This window comes from Canis aureus, chromosome 13, assembly GCF_053574225.1.
Source record: "Canis aureus isolate CA01 chromosome 13, VMU_Caureus_v.1.0, whole genome shotgun sequence".
NCBI lineage: Eukaryota > Metazoa > Chordata > Mammalia > Carnivora > Canidae > Canis > Canis aureus.
Window position 1 is genome coordinate 17,269,485 of NC_135623.1, and position 19,568 is coordinate 17,289,052.

At 42.4% G+C, this 19,568-nt stretch overlaps 1 protein-coding gene across 3 annotated transcripts in view; it reads left to right on the forward strand.

Annotated features, from left to right (window-relative positions):
• The window catches only part of FAF1 (Fas associated factor 1), a 459,658-nt gene extending 440,650 nt beyond the window's left edge, over positions 1–19,008 (forward strand). For all 3 annotated transcript variants that reach the window (XM_077844988.1, XM_077844990.1, XM_077844991.1), the window contains one exon: positions 18,755–19,008. In XM_077844988.1, coding sequence (XP_077701114.1) covers positions 18,755–18,838 — 84 coding nt within the window. In that variant the 3' untranslated portion in view covers positions 18,839–19,008. The remainder of the gene's footprint in view (positions 1–18,754) is intronic.
• Positions 19,009–19,568: the final 560 nt, after the last annotated feature.

Sequence of the window (19,568 nt, forward strand, 5' to 3'; positions counted from 1 at the left end):
AGCACACACATTTTCTCCCATAAGGCATATCACAACCTTCTTAAATTTGGGAACACCAGACAGCACTTTAGTAGTATGCTTGGGGGCATTTGAAACAGCAAAATCACACACACACACACACACACAAACCACACACACAAAAATGCAAAAACCATGACACTAAATCTACCACAAGAAGGACATTTGTTTACACTATGAGAGCTGAAACAATAAAGTAGAGTATTGCCTCATTCGACCTCAGATGGGAACATGGGTACCAGGCAACTGAATTTTTCACCACTCTAAATGTGTTCTCACATGACCATGAAAGTACTGCAAGTGTGGATTTCAGAGTTAGAAATGAAGGTTAATGAGTAGGTGAATTTACAAATATCAGAATCTATGGAATCATGAAGACCAATTTAATATGGGCTCTGTAGCCTTTTAGGAACACTTGCATAGCATTTTGCCATATTCAAATATACTTTTACCTCTAACTTCTAAGTTAGTTGATAAACATTTAATACATACTTAGTTTTACCAGGTACTTGTTAGGCACTAAAGATACAAAATGGGACCAAAAGCCCTAATACATAAACAAAGATATTCAAAGGTTAAAAATGTTATGATAGTCTATGCCAGATATAATGGGAACCCAAGGAATAGTAGAGGCTTTAGTTCTACTGGGAGATCAGTAAAGCTTTGCAGAAGAAACAGGGTTTGAACAAGTATTTTTAAAACGGAATAGCAATGAGAAGGAGTGAACGCTTGATACATGATGAAAAAATCTGGATAGATCTCAAAAGCATTATGCTGAGTGGAAAAAGGTAATCTCAAAAGATTGCACATACTGTATGATTCCATTTATACAACATTCTTGAATTGACAAAATTGTAAGGATGAAAAATAAATTAGTGGTTACCAGGGAATAAGGATAGAGTTTTCTGTGATGGAATTTAGGATATGAAGTTGGGCATGGAAGGATTGAGATAGGAGATGAAAAAATAACTGAAGAGTCTTCTATGTATTAATCTAGCAAATATTTGAGCACCTCTTATGCATAAGATATTGGGGATATGGTAGTGAATAGGCTAGATAAAATTCTTGCCCTCATAAAAACAAGTCTAGTGGTAATTTGAACTAGTTAAGTGTTAACCCTTGTAATAAAGATGAGAATTTAGGATTGCAATTGCCACGTGGCTGACACAAATTGACATAGCTAATAAGTTTCAGAGCAGTGGTCTTTTGATTTCATATTTTTACCTTTTCCTTATTGTCTAAAACTTGTGGGTTATTTTTATCAAGAAGGATTAGAGTAGGGAGACCCTGGAAAAAGGAGACCAGATAGGACTATTACAGTCGACAAGACAATAGGCTATGGAAATCTTAACTAAGATGGCATCAGTAGGGATGAAGAAAAGGCAGCAGAATCAGGAAAAAGGAACAATCAGTGGGACTTGGTGATTGTCAAATTATGTCTGTGGTGGGGTAGAGAAGGAGTTGTCAGAGGAAACTTAGAGGTTCCCAGCCTGAATGATAAGAAAGATGGTACTTACCATGTAGAGAAATGAAGGAAGACAGATAAGGAAGCAGATTTCACTTGAGACAGATTTGTTGAGTCTCAGGTACCAGGAGAAAGTCTTGGTGGTGCTAACAGAGGATTGAGATTTAAACTGGTGAGACTGGCTCAACACCAGAAAATTCCCCTGACAGTGACTGGAGTGGATTTGAAGGAGATGAGCAATAGACAGTAGAGAGTAGTGTTTAAAAGATTGGATTCTGGCCTCCCACACTGAATCTCAACTCTGCCATTTCCTAACTCTTCAATCTTGGGCAAATTTCCTAACCTCTATAGAGCTCAGTTTCCTCACCTATAAGGATGATAGTACCTACTTCACTGGGCTGTTGTAAAAATGAAATGAACTGATACTTATAAACCACCAGCATGTAGTAAGTGCTCAGTGTATCTAAGCTATTATGATGAAGTTGATGGCAAGCAGAGGAAAGGTTTTTGCTAACCCACAGAGGTACTGAGAGAACCAATGTTATTATATAAGAAAACCCATCAAAAAAAAAAAAAGAAAAGAAAAGAAAACCCATCATTTATGTTCCTGACCAGATTAAAGAAATACACAAAGGAGTTTTTAAAATATGTTTTTAAATTATAGCCATTTCATGGAAACTGAATGGAATTAAGAGCCTTCACAAAATCTGCTATTGCCCTTTCTACTCATTACAAAGGAGTTGGAGTGGTAGGGAGTGAGGACAATGAATAAAAACCATTTATTTTTATGCCATTATGTGCACAATCAAGTATATTCTCTGAAAGATAGATATTATTCCCATTTTACAGGTAAAGACGTGGAAGCTTAGCTTAAATTTTTCAGGGTTGCACAATAAATATCAGTACCAATATTTAATTCCCATAACTCAGGTCCTTTCCCCATACCATGCAAACATAAAATGGAGTGACTATTACTGATTATGTACAGGTATGTTGATGTATTTAAGCATTTAAAAAATTATTTACTTTGCTCCAGAAGTTAATTTTATAAGGGGTTTATAAAACACCATACCATTCAGAATTGCGTTATCAGAAATCAAATAAACTTTTGAAGGCTTTACATACAATCCAATCTGATTTCATATGGCCATAAATAAAAAATCATTAGTTCTGTGCTCAATATTCCAGGTGCTTCTGCAGACATGCTTTACTCACTTAAAGTCTGTATAATAACCCCATTGTAAATACAAACAACTGCAAACGTGTATATGTGCAGATTAACCTTTTATAGACACTCCTTGTAATTTTCAAAGCCAGTGCTGGAGTTCCAGAGTGTGTTAGCACCTGCACCAACATGCCAAATCCCACCCCCGCCCGCCGGTCTCACTGCAGTGCCAGCTCTGGTCCTAGCCTGGCCTGGCCGCAGCCTAGCCCCAGCCTACTGCACCCTGACCACACCCTACTCTTTTCCTAGCAGCAGGACATCAAGGCTTCAGGTTTAATACCTGTATACCTGTAGCTGAATCCCAAACCTGAGGACTCCTTTGCCACTTCCATATTTATTTTACTTTCCTTCCTCTGGTTGGCTCTAATGTAAGAGCCTTGTATGAACAGGCTTTCCTCATGCCTCTCTTAGACTGTGAGAACTAGAAAAAAACCCTATTTTATGAATGAAGCACTCAAGATACAGAGAAGGAAAGGAACTTGATCATGGCTTAGGAAAACCAAAAGATACCAAAGCAGAAATGCTGGGCCCAAATTTACATAGTCATGAAGATAAGGTGTATGTTTTTTTAAACAAAAAAAGAGCTATACACATCAAATTATTTGAGATTGTGTCTCGTTTATCTGAGTATTCCCTTGCATTGTGCTTGGCACACAGTGGGCAACAATAGTGAATTATTATGTATAAAAGTAGAAATCAGAAAAATGGTTAATTCGACTGTAGGGAGCAGTTGCGCACATTCGAATGACCCAAGGAAGACAGGGAGAGCTGATTGACCCCCTAGGACCAAGGTGCCTGCCACCCTTGTGTCCCCGCCACTGCACCAGTTCCCTGTCCGAGCCCTCCCCTGGTCAGAATTGCAGTGGGCCCATTTCCTGCCTGCATCCTGTCCCGGGTTCTCCATTCCTTGAGGATGGAGGTGGTGCCTTGTTCGCTGTTGTGTCCCAATGCCTATCGCAGATTCCGACACTAGGAAACACTCAGGAAATATTTGTTTAGTAAATAAATGAAAAGAAATAAAGTATTCCTGTCCATTCATGCATCCACTGTTTTTATTTGGTTTTCGCTTTTGTATTTTCCATCTCACCAGGCAGAAACTCACGGTAGCTCTGTGGCTTGAGCAGAGGCAATAGAAGGCCACCATATAGTGACATTCACCCTCACCTGTTCCTGCCCTCCCTCATCCCAGGTCTCTCCCGCCACCTCCAGGTTTCTCCCTGCCCCTCCTGCTGCATCGTCATGGAAGAGAACTCCAGAGTCTTGGGGGGAACCATGGAGTCTCTGGAATTTAAGCTCCAGAAGTCACTCATCTGGTTAAAATTTTCAGGTGTTAACAGCCAGTTGCCAGCCTCTCATTTTGACATCTCCAGCAGGACATTCTTAGAAGAGTGTGATAGGCAGGGAAGGGAACTAAGCTGGGAACCAGGCGTCCAAGGCAGTATTTCAGTTCTTCCAGCCATTTGTTGTATGATTTCAAGCAAGGGACATACTTCTCTGGGTCTTATTTTCTTCATCTGAAATATAAAAAGGTTAAAATAAGTGCTTTCTGAATCTTCTTCCCATTCTGATACTATGTGACTCTATGATTAAATGACCTGCATGTAGATAATACCTGCCCCGTTGACAGCACTATTCTGAAAACTAGAACAAAAACCACTGGCTTTCTGGTCTTAATGGCTTTATTTAAGATCATCTTCTCTCCTTTTATGTGAGAATGTCTCTGTCCCAGGCAGTTTATGGGGACTTAAGCTTTTATTTACTGTAGCTGGAGGCTCCTATAAGCTGGGGCTTTGACAATATTTCACATTTATTTATCTGAGCCAGAGCTTAGGATCAGGTGGCAGCTAAGTCACTTAAGGTTATTCAGATGCATTGGAAATGTTGCTTAATAATTCAGAACCAGTTTTCTCTGTTTAGACTATTAAGATTTTTTAAATCCTTCTAATTAGCCAATTCCAACAGCAGTTTAAATAGACAGGGAAATATCTGTCCCTTCTGAAAGGGCAACTGATGCAAACTTATTGCCCGTCTCTGTGTCTGTGCAGCACAACTGACTGAAGCAAGGGCCAGAGGGGTCCAGAGCCAGGGGGCCTACTAGGGTGACCTGTTAATGGTGTCACTGACGAGTTCTGCCTGCTGTCCTAGTGAGGCTAGGGCAGGCGGGCCTGGGAATACAACTCTTGACTCCCTTTCTTTGGACTGGTTGGGGCTCCAGGAGGAGTGGGGAGCCTCCACTCCGTCATGCAGTAGGTCAGTCTTTCAACAAACATTTGCTGAGTTCACACCGGTTCCAGCAATACAGTAGGCCCTGAGGATAGACAGCCAGTCCTTATTTTATGCCCTCAGAATCCAACCTGCCTGGAGAGAAAGACTCATAGACAAACCTGGGAGGCACAGCAGACAGATAACTCAGTGTGAGACTGCAGCTGATCCTTTGAGTTAGATCCTCCAGAAGCAGGTAGCCTCGCCTGATCAAAGTACAGTAGTGCTGGTTTAACAAAGGACTGGGTCCACATTGCCAGTATCTACACTTCAATTCAAACACTGACTGACCTTAGGTGTGCAAACAGATGTTGGCAGCCACCACGTCTGAGGAGTCTGAGGTGAAACAGAGGTATTTGTGCAAGCAGCTGGGGACTGGCCACACACAGAGCATGTGTAGACTAGGCCCCACAATGAACGTATATGGCCCTTGTGTTCCAGGAACATCCATCGCCAGTGATGGGAGAAGATGTCACTTGTAATTAACTCTCTTACAAGGAACCGGAAAATGAGATTAATTTAGGCTCTGTCACTCTGTCACCTGGTTTTGTAGATGAAGTGGCATTTGAGATGAGCCTTAAAGGGTAGATGGAACTAGGAAGGAAGGACAGTCCAGTAGAGGAAACAGCATAAGCAAAGGTTCAGAGAGGAGAAGCACCAGACGTATTTGGAAATAACAAACTGGTCTAACTGGTTAAAGCATAAGGTCTGTGAGGGGATAGAATTTAAAGAAAGAATGTTGGGGCCAATACCACCACCCTTTTAAAACATACAGGCCCAGATACCACTTATTTGATGTAGTTTTTCAAAAGAAAATAAACATCTGTTTTGCCACTTAACTTTACAAATGTTGCTAATAAATTTTTGCTCTGTATTTTTCAATGTTGCATGATGTCCATTTCTGGTTTGATCATTTATTCAACAAGCATTTATTGAGAGCATAGAATGTACCAGGTTCTTTGCTAGAAACTACAAAAACAGGAAAACACACAGTTCCTGTCTTTAACTTGCTCAGCCTTATCCTGGAGACATTCGTGTAAAGCACAGTGGAAGACAAGCTGCGTAAATGCTCCTAGCAGGTATCTAAGTGGTGCATCAGATTCAACATCCTTACTTAACAGAAGGAGACTCAGAGGAGGAAAAGTGACTTGCCCAAGATCCCACAGGTAGTTAGGAGCCGTGTGCTAGAGTGAGGAGCCAGGTTTGCAGTCTCTCAAAGGGTGCTTGTTCCTTTCTCCCCTCCTCTGCTCTGAGCCCTGAGCCTTGAGCTCCTGTGGACACGAGGACCGAACTGACAGGAAATTAGCATGAAGAAAGCCTGGCTAGGTGAGGTGCATAGCCCCAGCCACCTTCAGGGACCACTTCCTTAGCGTGTTCTGTCCTAAATGCTTGTGCTTCGCATCAGGGTACTTTTCCTCAAGCCCAGGAGAGAGTTTGGGAGCTACTGGTATAAGTTTGGTATTGTACAGGTGCCTGCTGGACCAACCTTCAAAGAAAACACCTGTTCTGTTCATGATTCTTGCCTTCCAGTTTCATAAGCTTTTGGGCAGATGAAATGTAATATCAAAATAGCTCAGAGAGAGCCTTGGTAACATTTAAGATATTGAACGTGCTGCATCTGGTAACTAGAAAATTTAATGATCTCCTGCTGTTTTGGTAATTGGATAAGTAAATACATCAGAATAAATCACACCGGCAAGTCTTTTGTATGTCGTTAGGGACTCAACTCTTTTAACTCCTGTTCAAAGCTCCAGCTCTTGAGCGGCGTTTGCGTGCAGAATTGCGCACACACCAACTCATGTGGCCCTGCTTGAGTACTAAAATGCATTCAAAATGCTTACTTTCCCCCAGCTACTCTGCCTGAAGAGCATGCCGAGCATGCCACTCTAGATCCCTCAAGCCAGGGAGAAAAGTTTAAACTAAACCCTTCATGATCCGTCTCCAAACTGTCTTTCCAGCCATGTCTTCCATTATGGATGTGCTAGAAGCCTTGCCAGAAACACCATCCATTTGCACATTGGGAGAATGAGGCCAAAGCAAAAGGGGGACTCTGCTGTTGTGGTAGGGAGTCATGTCAGAATTTTAAGTAGGAGAGAGGCAGGACCAGACATTGTGTTCATCTCTCTCAGGTGATAGTGTGAAAGACCCAGAGGGAAAGAGGGAAAAGCTATTAGGTATTGGATGATGTTGTCACCAGCTTGCAGTTGAGAAATTTGGGTCTTCTGGAGGTTAAATGACTGCCCCAGAGCGTACATGCAGAACTAGAATTCAGATCCCACCAAGGCATTTTCTTACTGCCTCCCTAATTGGCACTTAAAGGCCTAGTGGTGAAACTGTTGGGCAGTCATTAGGGTTTTTCAGGTTTTTATGAGGTAACAGTTCTGAACCTGGCCGGTTAACAGGTTTCTCCCCAAACATAGTGGTAGCATTCGTTATGGACCAGTCTTTTATCAGAGGCATCCTAGGAACTGTTTATACCTGGCTACCTTCCATGATATCAGCCTCTGAAAGTGAGGCATGTCCCCAGACCAGTGCTTCCAGCCTTTTACAAATAATGTTGAAAATGTCTGTGTGCCTCATTGCAGTAACCACACTAAGCTGCTCAGGGTTAGAAGCAACCCAGCCCTGAGGACTCTCGTTGCCCTAGGGGATGAGGATGCTAGCATCCTGGCACACCTACAACCTGGCACACCAGTGGGGCTAATCTGCACTAGATTTCTCTTGCCATACTATGGAATCCTCATTCATTAATTTGCCTACCCCCCATTTATTCAGCGTTCAGGGACAGTGAGCTTGTGAACCATTCTGTAAAGTGGGACTTCCTTTTATTTACTTGAAATCATGTCTTCTAGAGCCCAAGAGGGACTAATCTTGGGAACTGTCATCCCAGAATAAGGAAACATGCTTTTCCTCATTCTTGTTATGCTCTCTATTCTTTTACTCTCTTTCTGCTTTTTACATTCACTCTGCATGCACACTTGGATCTTCTGTGATCCAAGAAGAGGCTTCCTTCCCACCCCCACACCACCCATCTCGATAGAAGCCTCTGTTCTCTCTGGGCCTTCCCCCCTGCCCCCAACATTGTTGTTTAAGAGTATAGTGACCAAAGCCACTATCAAGGATACCAGGGCAAGGAGAAGGTCACATCTTTTGTTTGGTATTCAGGGCCTCCCTGACAATATACCGAGGTTGAAGCCATTTTGACATTAGTAACACTTTATAGAGTTGGTGTCCTCATTAAACAGCCTGCCTAAAGGCTGAATGAAAGGGGATGAAAAATCTAGATTTGGCCCTACATCATTCCCTAAAGGGAATGAAAAATCTAGATTTGGCCCTACATCTGCCATGAATGCTAAGTAATCTAGGGTAAGTTCTTTTCCCTCACTGGACTTTGCTCTCCCCATCTGTTACAGAGATAACTTCTAAAAATCCCCTCCAGTTCTAATAATCACTGGGTTTCAGATCATTGAGGAGCTAGAAATTTGCCCAAATACCTGTAATACACTGTTATGGGGAGCTATGTGCTTCAGTTACATGAAGGGGATGGTCCTTCCAAGCAAGAGACTTATAATAAATACTGTAGTATCTGACTGTCCAGCTAATACTCCCCGGGGAGGTGGTTAAGAACACAGACTCCGGAGCCAGACCTAGTTTAGATCCTTGTTCTGTGCCTTCCTGCCCCTGCAGTCTTAGGCAAGGTATACAGTCTCTCTGAGCTTCGATGTCTCATTTTTTTAAAGATTTTATTTATGTATTCATGAGAGACAGAGAGCAAGGCAGAGTCACAGGCAGAGGGAGAAGCGGGCTCCCCGCGGGGAACTGGGATCACGTCCCGAGCCGAAGGCAGACACTCAACCACTGAGCCACTCAGGCGTCCCCGGTGTCTCATTTTCAAAGTGGAGTTATTGCACCTCCCTCACAGGGCTGTGTAGTGCTTATGAACCACTTAGAGTTAGCACCTCGTAAGCTTGCAAAAAACAGTTGGTTAACTGTCACCATTATTATAACGTGATAAACCAAAGAACACATAGGGCAGCCTACCAGATACAATTTTTATCCCTTTGCCACGTTAGTCTTCTCTCCCTTTGTTCTTCCTTTAACTTTTCTTTCATTCTCCCTTCTTCCCATCTAAAAAAGAAACTCAAGGAAAGAAAATGTCTAGTTAGGACCCTATTCTTCGCACTACAGCAGCCTACCCAGCCTCACTCTGTAGCACACAAATTATTCTACCACAGTTTAATAATGAAAAGAGGAGCATCTGTCACTGTTTTCTAGAAACTCTTGCCCCAGTGCTATTTCTTTCCTGTGATCCAAGGAGACATATTGGTCCACAAACTACACAGGAAACTGGGATGGAAATCAGCTATCTAGTCCCATAGAGAGACCCTTCCAGATTGAAAGTTTCTTTGGAGGTTGCATTACTACCTACAGCAAATGTAGAGGAGAAGTTGCTAGGAACTAAAACTGGCATTGCTGTGCTTGAGGAGGAGGAGGAGGAGGAGGAGGAGGAGGAGGAGGAGGAGGAGGTGTAACCCCTTATGTTTGCAAAAGACTTTATAGTTACCAAAGCCTCTTCATACCCTGATCAGCATATGACCAGCAGATCAGTTCTTAAGTTCTCCCTCTGACACTTTGTGGGTGTAACTGGCCTCTTTAGGGATTCTCAACTCAACAAAAGAAAATGGACAATTAACCATTAGGACCAAGTTGACAGGAATAAAGTTCCTGTGGGAAACAATAAAGCTCATACCACAACAGGAACATGAGCTATGGTACAGCTGCAGAGTGCATGCTTTTTTAATGTTCAAGGGAACATGAACTGTTTTCTGTTTAGAAGTAGGATCAGAGGTTAAGAGGCAATGAAGAGGGTTGCATCAGATATAGGCTAGAAGTTCACAAACCTGGGTGCAAATTCTAGCCTTATCTTTTCCACCTGTGTAATGCTGGACAAATCCCTTAACTGCTTTTGACCTCAGAGAATTCATGTATAACATAGGAATAATAGGAGTACTTCTCTCATGGGATTGTTAAGACAATTTAATTAGATAATATGTAGAACTAGTATAGCATGTGGCACTTATAAAATGCCAAAAAAAAAAAATGGTAACTTTTTTGGTAGTGATGACATTAATATTTTTTAAACTTGTGGTAATTAAAATGCATTTGTTTAAATTCAGTAACTAACAGAATGGATTAGTCCTAGCATACCAGTAAGATTAGTTGTGGGGCACCTAGGTGGCTTAAGCATCCACCTCTTGATTTCAGTTCAGGTCATGATCTCTGTGTCATGGGATCAAGCCCCACACAGGTGTCTCCATTCGGCAGACTCAGCAGGGAGTCAGCTTGAGATTCTCTCTCTCCCTCTCCCTCTGCCTCTCCCCTCCTGCGTGTTCTCTCTCTCTCTCTCTTTCTCTCTCTCTCTCTCCAAAATAAATAAATCTTTAAAAACAAACAAACTGGGGCACCTGGGTGGCTCAGTCAGTTAAGTGTCTGCCTTTGGCTCGGGTCATGATCCCAGGATCCTGGGATCGAGCCCCAACTCCAGGCTCCTTCCTCAGTGAGGAGCCTGCTTCTCCCTCCCCCTCTGCCTGCTGCTCCCCCTGCTTGTGTATTTTCTCTCTCTGTCAAATAAATAAAATCTTAAAAAAAAAAAAAGATTAGTTGTTCCACCATGCTCAAAGTAAATACTAATTTTGAACAGATGCAAAAGCAGATATGTATATTCAACTTCAGTGTAACTTGGGAACTTACATAAGCAGCCTTTGTGCTGCCTCCTAGGATAGAAAGCTCAGGATTTGAAGTGAGAAGATGTGGGTTCAAATGCAAGCTCTACCAATTCCTAGCTGTGTGACCCTAAGTAATGTCCTTGTTTGAGGTTTGATGTTCTCATCTGTTAAAGTGAGGATAAATTACTCCAATCTCTTAGAATAGCTCTGAGGTTTAGATAATGTATGTGAAAGTGGTCTGAGAGCTGTAACACAATAGTCATTGTTATGTACACATCCTTCAGAAGGAAGTTTGTGAGCACATTCATTCTGTGTTCAGATAACTTGTTTAAAGAAGCATGACTTTATGAATAAGCTTTGTTGTGGCTTTATGGGTGGGAAATGTATTTAGGACTGATTAATGCCCTGACTGGGTGACTCTCATCTTCTCATCACGGCTGAATAGACTTTGAGAAAAAAAAAAAAGTTGTGACCCTTACATCAGGTTACATCAAATCATAATTATTAAGCACTTGGTTAGTGCTATGGGGGTATTTGGGGTTTTAAGTGTCATTTAAATTACACCTCTTCACTTTAACTAGTTCAGGACTAATTGAAAGACATAAGACCAGCTGAAAGAGAGACATAGGACTCAGAGGGAATACAAATATCACTTTTGTTACTGGAAAAGTTGATCAGAGATTGCGGTTTGGGATCTGCAGCCAGGGGGCTTACTGATATTCTTTGCCCCTAAATTAGACAGATTTGCCTATGCAGACTTTGGTATACAACTGGAGAAGCAGGTTTGGCTCCAGAAAAGGGAAAGGGAGGGGCTGAGCTTAATTCTTCACCCAAACTCACCAATCAGATAGGTAGGTCTTCGTCTCACCCTGTGTGACAGGGAGAGCATCCCAGAGTCTCTGTGGAAGCAGGAGTATGAAGTGCTTCATGGTTATAAGCCTCACCTTATTAAATCGTCACAACTCTGGATGGCAAAAATGTCTCAATATTATAAATAAACAATGAACCAGAAAATTAAGTAACTTATGCATGGTCATCAGAGAGTTAGGAGGTTTTAGCTATGGAATTCAACCCAAGTCTCTCTCCCTAGGTCACTGGGGAGCCCACACCATACTAAGACATAAATAAGACATTGAATCATGGTAGCTGCCGTGTTGAGGCTCTGGCATGGCTACTTTAATCCCCATAACAACCTTTTCACCCAGTAGAGAAGGAAGCTGGAGCTCTAAGCATTTTACTGATGTGGCCAAGAGCTGGATCATTGAACCCAGGTGGTTCTATTTACAAATCCCAGTTGCGGCCCAATTGACCCCATTGATACATTAACCCCCACATTTTTAAAAATGGAAAAATTAAAGCTCAGAAAAGAAAAATGACACTATTAGAGCCAGAACTAGAACCTATACATTCTGGCCCTTTGCATCCTGACAGCATCAGATAATATACAGCCTTAGCTATTAGTACAAAGGAAAATGGAGGAGGGAGAGCTTGCTGAGGGCTGAAAGGGGAGTAAGTGCTTGCAGAGGCTGTGTGGTCTGTCTGTTGTAGATGATGGGGCCTCCTTGTCTTTCACATCTGTGGGAGGGAAAAGGAGGAAGTAGGGGTATAGATGAGATTCTAGTGTTTACACAGAGCTACAAAAAGATTTTAAGTTTTCCACCAGTGTAGCAAAGGGTTGCTCTGAGGGCTGTGCAAGGCTCCCTCTGCTCACAGTGCTGCCAGCACACAGCACAGTCTAGAAAGTGGTGGTGGTGCCTGCCCAGAGGGGAACAGTCAAATACTACAGAAAATAAGAGAACAGAGCTGTTCTCTCCTTGGAGATGCTGGAATTTTCTGAAATGCAAATTTTACTCTAAAAACAAGAATACATGTGAGAAACCACTGGTGGTCTATTGCTTCCCAATTCTACACCTTTCCCCACTCCAGCCCCTAGAACTAGTGATCTTTTTACTGCCTCCATAGTTTTGCCTTTTCCAGAATGTCATATAGTTGGAATCACAATATGTAATCTTTTCAGATTGGCTTCTTCCATTTAGCATTTAAGATTCTTCCATGTATTTTCATGCTTTAATAGCTCATTTTTTTTAGTGTTGAATAATATTCCATGGTCTGGATGCACCACAGTTCATTTATCTGTTTACCTACTGTAGGACATATTGGATGCTTCCAGGTTTGGGGCAATTATGAATAAAGGTGCTAAAAACCTTTTTTGTGTGTGCAGATTTTTGTGTGGACCTAAGTTTTCAGCTCCTTTGGAGCTTGATTACTGGATTATACAGTAAGAATATGGTTAGTTTTGTAAAATACCACCTGTCTTCCAGAGTACTGTGCCATTTTGTCTTCCCACCACCAGTGAATGATAGTTCTGTTGATCCACATCCTTACCAGCATTTGGTGTTAGTGTTCTAGATGATGGCCATACTAATAGGCGTGTAGTGGCACCTCATTGCTACCTTAATTTGGATTTCCCTGATAGCACATGATGTGGTAGGGCATATTATCATATATTTATTTGCCGTCTGCAGCAGATCTCCTTTGATAAGGTATCTTTAAGGTTTCTGACCCTTTTTTTAATTGGATTGTTCCTTTTCTTATTGTTGAGTTTTCAGAATTCTTTGTATATTTTGGATAATCATTCTTCATCAGATATGTCTTTTGCAAATATTTTTCCCCAGTCTATGGCTTGTCTTCTTGTTCTCTTGACAGTGTGTTTTGCAGAAGTTTTTAATTTTAATGAAGTCCAGCTTTATCAATTATTTCTTTTGTGGATTGTGCCTTTGGTGTTGTATCTTAAAAAATCAAAGCCATTTCAAGGTCATCTAGGTTTTGTCCTATGTTATCTTCTAGGAATTTTATAGTTTTGTGTTATACCTTTTAAGTCTATAATCCATTTTGAGTTAATTTTTGGGAAGCGTGTAAGGTCTGCATCTAGCTCCTTTTTTTTTTTTTTTTGCATGTCAGTGTTCAGTTGTTCCAGTACCATTTGTTGAACCTAGAATTTTTTCCTAAATGTGAAAATATTGGACTACCAAACTTAACTTTATTCAGTTTCCTTTTTTTTTTAAGATTTTATTCATTTATTCATGAGAGGCAGAGACAACACAGGCAGAGGGGAAAGCAGACTCCATACAAGGATCCTGATGTGGGACTGGATCACGCCCTGAGCCAAAGGCAGACACTCAACTGCTGAGTCACCCAGGCGCCCCTTCAGTTTCAAAATAAAAGCATTACTTCAGCAAAATTAAGTAAAATAACAAGGACTGATAATAATATCTATGCTATATGACTGTGAGTTAATATTTGTATAAATATGTTGCAAACTATAAAGCACTATGCATGTATTGCTGCTACTATTATTTTTAGTATCACTCAGCTGCTGCTCTCAGGTAGTCCTCTGTCCAATGGTAGTATTATATTTATGTTCAGGTATTTTTTTTAAGTGAGAGGCAGAATGGTATGGCTAGAAAGAATCCCAAAACAGAAGTCAGAGAGTCTGTTTGAAAGTCAGAAAGTCTAGGGTACAGGACTACATCTTTCTCTTTAACTGTGTGACCTGGGCCAAGTCACTTGACTTCTCTGAGCCTTAGGTAGGCAACCTGTGAAATGAAGGGATTGGACTTTGGCATTCAAGGAACTTTCTCCCCCTAGCATCCTGGGACTCTCTTTGGTATGGCCTAGGATGAGACTCTGTCACGCTGAGTCACATTTTTCTTAGCAGCAATGTTAGACTTTTTTTTACAAAGGAAGTAATAGAAATAAGATGTATATGAAAGTTCAGACTGCTGAGAAAATTGATCTCGGAAAGAATAGCTCTATTTGTACCTTTTTTTTTTTTTAAAGATTTTATTTATTTATTCATGAGAGACACAGAGAGAGAGAGAGGCAGAGACACAGGCAGAGGGAGAAGCAGGCTCCATGCAGGGAGCCCGATGCGGGACTCGATCGCGGGTCTCCAGAATCACACCCTGGGCCGAAGGCAGGCACTTAACTGCTGAGCCATCCAGGGATCCCTGTACCATTTTTTCTAATGTAAACAAGTTTTACAAAGCCAAATTTCCAAAATATTAATTTAATAAGAAGATATATCATCCAAGTTTCCCAAGTATAATGAATAAAATGTCAAGGTGATTGACCTTCCTTTTCTAAGCAAAGTCAGGCCATACCTCTTATCTGAGAATACGCCTTCTCTCCCACGGAGTCCCAAAGGGTGGGTTTCTCTGTTGATTTAGAGAGTCAATAATTCAGTAAAGTCCCGAGTAAATGGCAGAGTACAAGCTCAGATTGGGTTTTTGTATTCGTATTTTATAAACATTTCAGGATTTTTTTTCCTGACCCTTGATCTTTTGCCATTCTTAAAGTGAAGATCTTATCTCTTGGAAGCTTGGTTAGAAAGACCCTCAGGGGCATCTCATCCACCTTTTCTCTGTGGGTGGATCCTACCCTGAGCCACACCCCTGGCCGCTAGAGTAGCAGTTCAGCATATGGATGGCAAAGCTAGATTCACATTCTGGCTTTGTCCTGAGTAGCTTTGAGACCTTGGGTGAACACACCTTACTTGGTGTGTTCCATGGATCAGTTATCTTATCTGTAAAATGGGAATAATAATTGTACCTCAGGTACATCATGTGAATCACATTATTTTGTAAATATAAAATGCTTGGAATATGCCTGGTACAAAATAAATGCTAAATACAGGTTAGCATTACCGTTATCTTCATCATCGTCTCAAAAATGCCCTTATATGAATGCTTCTAGGGACAACAGAGAATGCACTCACTGTATCCACTCTCCCTCCTCCTCCCCTGTCACAAGGTAGTCTGCTGACAGGTTAGCCAGAAGCACTCTGGTTAGCATGAGCTTTGGAGTCGAAGACTTGAGTGCAAAATCTTACTCTGTCTGCACGTTGGTCTGATAATGCTGTACCATGGCAGTAATAATACCTACTCCACTTGGCTTTTCTGAGGACTAGTTAAGGTGCTATAGAGAAAGTACTTAGCCTGGTTCCGGCCACATGGTAGGTACTCAGTAAATAGTAGTTGCTGCTATGATGATGGTTGGGAACAAGAAGAAAACAAAGAACAGGAGGAAGAAGAAAGTAGCCCAGCAGCACACCCAGCAGCTGCTCCTTTATTAAAAAGTTCTTTCTGGTCAGCTGAATTCTGCTTCCCTGGGATTTTACTGCACCAGTCCCAGCCCTGCCCACAGGCGCTGCACATGAGTCTGATCTACGTGGCAGTCCTTCAGATACCCCTTTCCCTATAGCAGCAACCACCACCACCACTTCTCAGTTCCCTCTTGCATGGGACCCAGAGCACTGCAGGATGGTTCCACAGCATGGCCACCTATCCCCCTAGGATCCCCACAGTCTTTTTTTCCATGCCAGGCAAAAAAAGAGTGGAAGCAGAGATTGTCCTTGTTCACTTTGAAATTCCTGTCTGAAATGACCATCAAAGAAGAAAAAGATTACTTCTGATCTGGGGTACCAGAAGGAACAGCCCCCAAACAGTCATGGTTGCTGTGAAGTGGTTCAGCGCACTGAAGCTATGCAAGGGAATCTCTAGTAACTGAGGCATTACCCTAGCAGGGCAGCAGGGCAGCCTGCAGGCCTGAGCTCCAAGAGGCTTCTGGGAAAGAGCTCCAGCTGTGAAGTTAGACCAGGACCCCTCTCCAAGACAACATTGCAGCCAGTAGTGGCTACCGTTGAATGAACATGTACTGGCTTGGGTATTGTGCCAGAAGCTTTACCAGCTCTCCATTTACCATCACACTGACCTACGAAGAAGAAACTGATTAGTCTCATCTTAGAGATGGGAAAGTGTAGGCTCTCTGGTTACAGAACCTCTTCAAGGTCTAGAGGTAGTATAGTGAGAACAGGGATTTGAATGTAAGTTTGCTTCAGTCATTTTAACCATTATACTGTACAGACAGACCCTATTAACCACATGGCTTCAACCAGTGGCAACAACTTTGAGCCTCAATTTTGCCACCTCTACCTACCTTGCATGATTGTTACGGGAATCAAATAACGTGAAATCCTTGGCATGTCATAGGCATTCAAGAAACTTTAGTTTCCTCCTTTTCAAGTCCCAACTGTCTAGCCCAAAGTGACAGAAAAAATCACTTAACTTTCCTTGGACACACTTTTCTCATGTACAAAGTGGGTATGTTTTCTGAATCTCTAACCTTGTGTGTGGACAGCTTAGGCAAGGTGTAATTTGGGCCTGAGGCTCCAGCCTCCCAGCTTCATAGTGCTTCATAGTGTATTTTTCTGCCGGTATGCACTGCTCTGGCACTATTATGATGATGGTTTCTCCCAACAAACATCATATTTACAAACCACAAATAACAAAGTAGAAGATGCCGGAAGAGCTCTGGCATGTTAATTAAGAACAATAGCAGAAGCAGCTGGACAGAAAATACCAATGAGTCTGAAGCAGAGGCTCTGTTGACAAGAGACAGCACAATATTGTACATTAATTGGGGAAGTGGGTAAACATTTGCCAGCAGCTTCCCCCCCAGTGCATTGGAAGACAGACAGCAGGCTGGGCCCTCCCCACCGCCTTGCCTGCCCATCTGCCCAGAGCCCAAAAGATATCAGTAGAGCTGCTTTGCTCTGGGTTCCTTACAAGCAGAGAGGGATTCTGGAGGTTGATGTGTCTCCTTAATGACCCTCCTGGGCATACCAGGTTTCCATCTGGATACAGTCAAGATAGTGTTCCTCCTCCAGCTCTCCAGCCTGCTTGTGACTCTAGTCCTCCCAGGGCCCCCATCTCCCTTGACTAGAAGACAGCAGAGCCATCTCATTAAGTGTGGCTTGAGTTGAGCAGAGGACAAGATTGCAAACCTCAGATGCTATATTCTCTGTGGACCACAGGCCCAGAGCCCCTGTATCTCACAAGGCAGGCTACTCAGCCTCTCATCACACAACATGCAGACTTGTCCACTTATCTGTGTGTCTGTCCATCCTTAGTTACTCACATACACAGTAGACATCATTGAACACCTGCTCTGTGCCAGACACTGTGCTAATTGTATATTTTTTTCTCATTTAATCCTCACATCAGTCCTACATGGTTGATATTAATTCCAAAGCCACAAAGCTAATAGCCAACACAGCTGTAATTTAAACCGGGGTTTTTCTGGTTGCAGAGCCCACTGTCCCTTCCACTAAACTAGTATTTCTCAACTTCTTAAAATTCATACTCCCTTCTGATAAATAGGAAAACTGTTTCTTTCTCTCACTCTCCGATTCCTAAATTGTCTATCCTTGCCCCTGGCCTAAGAGATCATAAACCTACATTAGGATTCCTGTATGACTAACGTATCCCATCTGAGCCAAGATTTTGTCTAGCTTTACTCTCTATAGCTCATATTATTAAATAATGAGGGGTTTTTATTTCTAAGCTATACAATCTTATTATGGTATTGACTCCTTTTTTAAAACTAAAATATCCTCCCACCCTGCCAACGAGGAGATTACGATATGCCTTCCTAGGGAGATTCTCCTCAGGAGAGGATATTCATCTTTGGACATGGTACAGTAGGCATTGTCCAGTTTACCACAGGAAAGTGTAGCCAGAAGATCAGCCCCCAAGACTTAGTTCTTTTCCTACCGAGCAGAAAAGTCTCTCCATGCTCTCAGGAGCTAACCAAGCAGAGGTCCCCAAGAATGCCAATCGGTTGTTCAGCCAGTGAGTACCCTTTCCTAAGGAGCTCCTGTTCTGTCAGCCAAGCTGTGCTATGCAGGAGGCATGGACTTTCCACCAGCCCAGGAAGAGGCCCGGTGTCCTCAAGCTCTGCCTGCCTATGGTCAAATACTAGTTCTTCCACTAAACTATGAGACCTGACCTCCCTGAGCCCCGGGTTCCTCGGTTAGAAGATGGAAATAGCACCACCTGTGTCACAGGTTTACCGGAATATCAGACAGATAATAGATTTGGAAGTGCTCATGCCACTGCGTAGCAGGCTGAGAGTCAGTGTGCACAGGTAGGACCTGAACACCATGTGGAGAAAAGAGGGCTGGTTCCAGTCTTTTAAATATGTTTTCTTTCCTTTCAGGTAACCCAGCTGGACCCAAATAAATCTTTATTGGAGGTAAAGTTGTTCCCTCAAGAAACCCTTTTCCTTGAAGCAAAAGAGTAAACATGGCCCAGCAGTGGAACCAGCCATTCCTTGACAAGCCAGAGGCCTGCATCAAGAGAAGGGCTCCTCAGCCAACCCACCTACACGCTCGTCTCACTCAACTCAATGTCACACTTCTGCCTCTTGCAAGATTGCTGGAAAAAAGTAATAATAAACATAGCTACTTAAAATTTCCCATTCACGAGTATATGTTCCCAGCCCTCATAGAGAATTACAACTGTGCCACCCTCCCGTACCCCTCACCTCACCCTTGTTCAATGACTAATGCACTGTTCACGTGTGAGTGATCACGAAGTAGAATTTTTACCTCTGCAGTGCCCATCGTTCCCCCACACTGTCTAGGACAGTTCTCTCTGCCCTGTGACACCAGGATGCTATGTATTTGATATGTCTCATTGAGCCAGGGCTCATACACCTCTGCCTTTTTATTTTCATGACTGGATTTCTACTTTGTCACCTAATTTTAAAAGGCATGGGGGAAAAAGTCAAATGGGACTTCTCAGCATGGAGATTAAACATTGTTGTAGGAAAAAAAGCATATCATTTTTGTTGGTACTTTCTGACTTCTTTACCTAAGACATAAGCTCACAAGCTTTGAGGACCGCATTTGACATATATGCAAGATACTGGTTTACTGCTGCTGCCTTGAGTCTCCTGGGTCCATCTAGGAGGTATTTGCTGTCCCAGTGCAGCGTGGAAAACTGTCGAAGCACATTTTGTGAATGTTAAG